The sequence below is a fragment of the Glycine max genome, chromosome 16 (genome assembly GCF_000004515.6).
Source record: "Glycine max cultivar Williams 82 chromosome 16, Glycine_max_v4.0, whole genome shotgun sequence".
Classification (NCBI taxonomy): Eukaryota; Viridiplantae; Streptophyta; class Magnoliopsida; order Fabales; family Fabaceae; genus Glycine; species Glycine max.
Genome location: NC_038252.2, coordinates 36,173,287 through 36,177,292, shown reverse-complemented (window position 1 = coordinate 36,177,292; position 4,006 = coordinate 36,173,287). Strand labels below are relative to the sequence as shown.

Sequence of the window (4,006 nt, the reverse complement as noted above, 5' to 3'; positions counted from 1 at the left end):
AGAAATTTATAATCCATTGTTATCATTTAAACCTCTCTGCTTTTTAAACACTTTTTGCACTTGGCTTCCTATCATTGGATGGATTAGTAAAATCCTTTAATAGATGCTAATCTTTTTCTCACTTGTAGTCCCCACAAGAAGCTAAGATACTAATTTGTTATCTATGTCATCAACCAAATGGTCCAATGCTACTTCACCAAGAAATAAATGGGACTTTAGACTCTGAAATTCAGATGTGGTTAAATCCTAATGTTTCCAATAACAAAGTGGCAAATGCTTATAATAATATTACATATATCCATCAAAAATAGGCCCATACATTTGGTAAATGAATTCGGTGGACAACAAAATCACAGAAATTTATCTTCTTTTTTTTATGATAATCACTATCATAGCAATCCCATTTATTTTTCAAGTAAATGACAGATTATAAGGGGGTTGCTAAACAAATCTAAATACAGAAAAGAATGTAAAACATATAACACTCCAAGTGGAAGACAAACCCAAATCACATCCACACAAGTAAAAGCACGTGATATGGTACTTAGTCGAAGAATTCCCAATTGAACTTGGGAGGACCTGAATTATTGGTCACTGAGGAGGGTGGGGATGTGGATTGCACAGGGATTAATGGTGGGACAGAATCAAACAACTCCCAATTTGTGGTAACTACAACTCCTGAGGTGGAATTCCTTGAGGGTTGGTGTTGTTGCTCTTGGTATAGTTCCAGAGAATTCTCATTTGAGTTCCTTGGTTGTTCTTGTTGCTGCTCCTGAATTGGTACTAAGGCTAATCTATGATGTCCATTTGAATACTTTTGTTGTTGCCCATTTGAATGCTTCTGTTGAGGCTGCACTGGGGCATGGTCTCCATTGCTACTAGGCATAGAATTCTTAACTTTCAGCACATCAAGAGTTTCAACATACTTTTGAACTCTTTTTACCTTCAAAATTAATGTTTCACTGCCATTAGAACCATGAGTGCATAACCAAATGCAATTTCAGATATACTAATAAGTAATAACACAAAAATAAGTAAAATGCACCTAAGTCTCCATCATTACCTGCATCTTCCTTTGTAGTTTCACATCCCCATCAGCCATTATACCATCCAATTTGAGCAACTGATTCATCAATAACTCAATCAGATTATGCACATCTGTTTCCACAACTTTCCCACCTTTGCTAATAATTGACTCAAAGGCTGATACCTAACCAATTCCAATCACTTATCAGCTTCCAACTACTCAAGCATTTAATACAATCTCACCTCAATCATAATTAAGTGTTCGAAAATGAAAAGAAAAAATTCACAAAAAAAATAATAATAGTAATATCAATAGCAAGCATAATACATACCCTCCCTGCAAGTCTATCTATTTCCAAGCTGATTTCTGAGATCGACTTTGCAGCTTTCTCCATCTTAGCATTCTTTCTTCTCTCTAACAACCTCTTCTCTTGACTAATAGGGTCTTCCATTAGCACTATCTTGGATTTGTCCTTCACCCCAACCATGTCAAGAAAAGCCTTTGAATCCCTCTCCTTGTCTTTGTATAACAGCTTTTGATCTTCATGGTGTAACCCAGTTGGCCCAGACAGCATTTTCTTCAACTCCCCTGCAACCCCAGAAATTAAACACATACACAATAACCGACATAACCAAAAACAAGAAAGGACAAAACTTAGACACAGTTCCTTGAGTGCTTTTGGTATTGTTCTCAATCAGAACCGGAGTTTCACCCCAGTAATCTATGTTGACATTTAAATTTAATGCGAACCTTTATTACACAAATTACATGGAGAAACTCTAATTTCAATCAAAGAACAGCAACAGCACCAAAAACGCCTAAACATATGTATCTAAGTTTTGTCAATCAAGAAAAAGGTAAAGAAAACCAAGAGAGAACATAAGAGGCAAATAAATATAAATAACATTAAAACTTGAAGAAAGAAAAAAAATAAATTAAATAAAAGAGTGAAGTGTTACCAAATGTAGCTTGTGAACTAATGTTGACTTCATGGTAAATTGAACCATACTTGACCCTAACTCTAATTGTGGGCACAAGTGCTGGGTTCCGATCAGAGTCAGCAGTTCTCATCTGAACCAGCATTCCACCTGGCCTCATCTCCCATTCCTTGGAACCAGGCTCAGATCTACAACCACCTGAGCCTCCTCCATTCATGATGGAAGAAAGACCATTTGTCCTATTATTATTGTTGCTACTACTAATATTCTTCATCTTCATCATCTTCTCTCACTTTTTCACTTTCACAACTATGCCACAGCAAAAGGGTCTGTGATGAACAAAACACCAGACAGAGAGGCTTAGATCTCTGAGGACTCAGATTCTCTACCACCCATGACAGAAACCACAGTGACCCAATTCACCAAAAGTCTGCTAGAACATGTCTCAGAAACCTCTGACCCCAGCATTCCTCAAGTCCACCACAAGAGAGAGAAAGACACGGGGGGAAAACAACAAAAACTTTGAACTTTAGAGAGAGAAAAAGAAAAACATGGACTAATCAATGGCTTATGAGGAAGAAAAACTCCAACCCCTTCAAAAGCTGAACCTGCCAAGGGTCAAAGCACGGATCTTTAGACCAAAATGTGGCTGAAACAGTGAGTTTGAGAAATTTACAGCATAATATTGAACATGGAAAAATGAAGAGCTAGAATAATCTGAAGCTACGTTTTTTAATTTCTTTTCTGAAGGGTATAGAAGAGAAGAGGTTGGAAGAAAGAAAGAAGAGAAACTAGAGAGTGAAAGAAGAATTGCAGCGATGAGGAATTGATTCTCCCTTGCTGTTCTGGAGAAATCGGAGGGAGAAAGTGGTGAAATGGAAACACAGAAAAATAATAATAATATAAAAACGAGTGGCCAGCTAACTATGCTGACACCCTGTGATATTCATATATACTATGCATTTAATTAATTAATTTAAATAGTTAAGTTTTTAATAATTGTCCTTAAAAAATATCATATGATCAATTATTCTTTTGTTTCTTGTGCCCGACTAATGAAATGAAGATGAAGAAGCATCTCACGCTGATCAAATTATAATTATTTTTGTTTACTTTTTAGATCATTTTGACTTTGTGCAAGTCTGAAATAATTTGTTTTGAAAATAATTAAAAGTAAGGATGCACTTAATTTTAATTTTCACTTCCCTTATGCTAATTAATATGTACCATGTGCAAAGTAACCTATTCTACACTTTAGAAAAAGCATCATAGTAGTATAAAAATAAGAATTAACAATTTAAATGAACTGACATTTTTATCTTAAAAGTGACATTAATTATTTACTTTTAAATATTTTTATTTTCCTTATTAATATATCCCTATGCTATTGGAGAGAAATTAATTTCACTCCAAACATACTTTTAATTAATTGACGATCATTGTAGTGACAAATTAATATTTCTTTTATAGGTGATTTCTCTTTATTAAAAATTTGTTTAGTCCATGATAATTTTTTTGAAAAAAATAGAAGAATTAAGTTATGTATAAATGAAAAGAAAAGAAAAATAATGGTTGGAAAGAAAGAAAAGGAGCCAGCAAAGCCGGCAAAGCAATCTTAATTTCTTCATAAATGGTTAAGAAAACCGACGGAGGGAAGTGAATTGTGTTGTGTTAGAGTTCTGGTGCTGTTTGGTTCAGCATAAAGATGTTGTGCCCCTTGTTATCTGGATGACACGTGTCTTTGTAGGGGTAGATAGGGAATTTAGGGATAGACCAATCATTGTTGTTGGGCAGTGGAGAGTTATCTTTTGATGAGGGGAGTAGTTCAAACAGTCAAGTTTTACCCGCCAAAGCCTCTCATTGGTCACTCGCACGTGTGCTGTCCCTCCTTGCAAAAGGACCAAGTGGGGTGGGTAACTTTTAACCCTTGGTGAAAACTTGAAAGTGAAACCATCAAGAGTTTTATTACTTGCTTCTAGGTGTTTTTTATTAGTACATGCATATACACGTGCTGTTTCCTTCTTTTATGCCTTTTTTTGTA

At 35.2% G+C, this 4,006-nt stretch overlaps 1 protein-coding gene across 2 annotated transcripts; it reads right to left on the bottom strand.

Annotated features, from left to right (window-relative positions):
• Positions 1–274: 274 nt before the first annotated feature.
• Positions 275–2,915, bottom strand: LOC100819022 (BAG family molecular chaperone regulator 3). Of its 2 annotated transcripts, none has more exons than XM_041010616.1 (4): positions 1,987–2,915; positions 1,359–1,615; positions 1,064–1,123; positions 275–943 (listed from the first exon to the last, which is right to left on the bottom strand). In XM_041010616.1, exons 1-4 carry the CDS (start codon positions 2,246–2,248, stop codon positions 545–547), a joined length of 978 nt encoding a protein of 325 aa, XP_040866550.1. In that variant the 5' UTR covers positions 2,249–2,915; the 3' UTR covers positions 275–544. The 2 variants fall into 2 exon arrangements, with proteins under 2 accessions (XP_040866550.1, XP_006599634.1); XM_006599571.3 differs by having other exon boundaries at positions 1,064–1,210; positions 1,987–2,901.
• Positions 2,916–4,006: the final 1,091 nt, after the last annotated feature.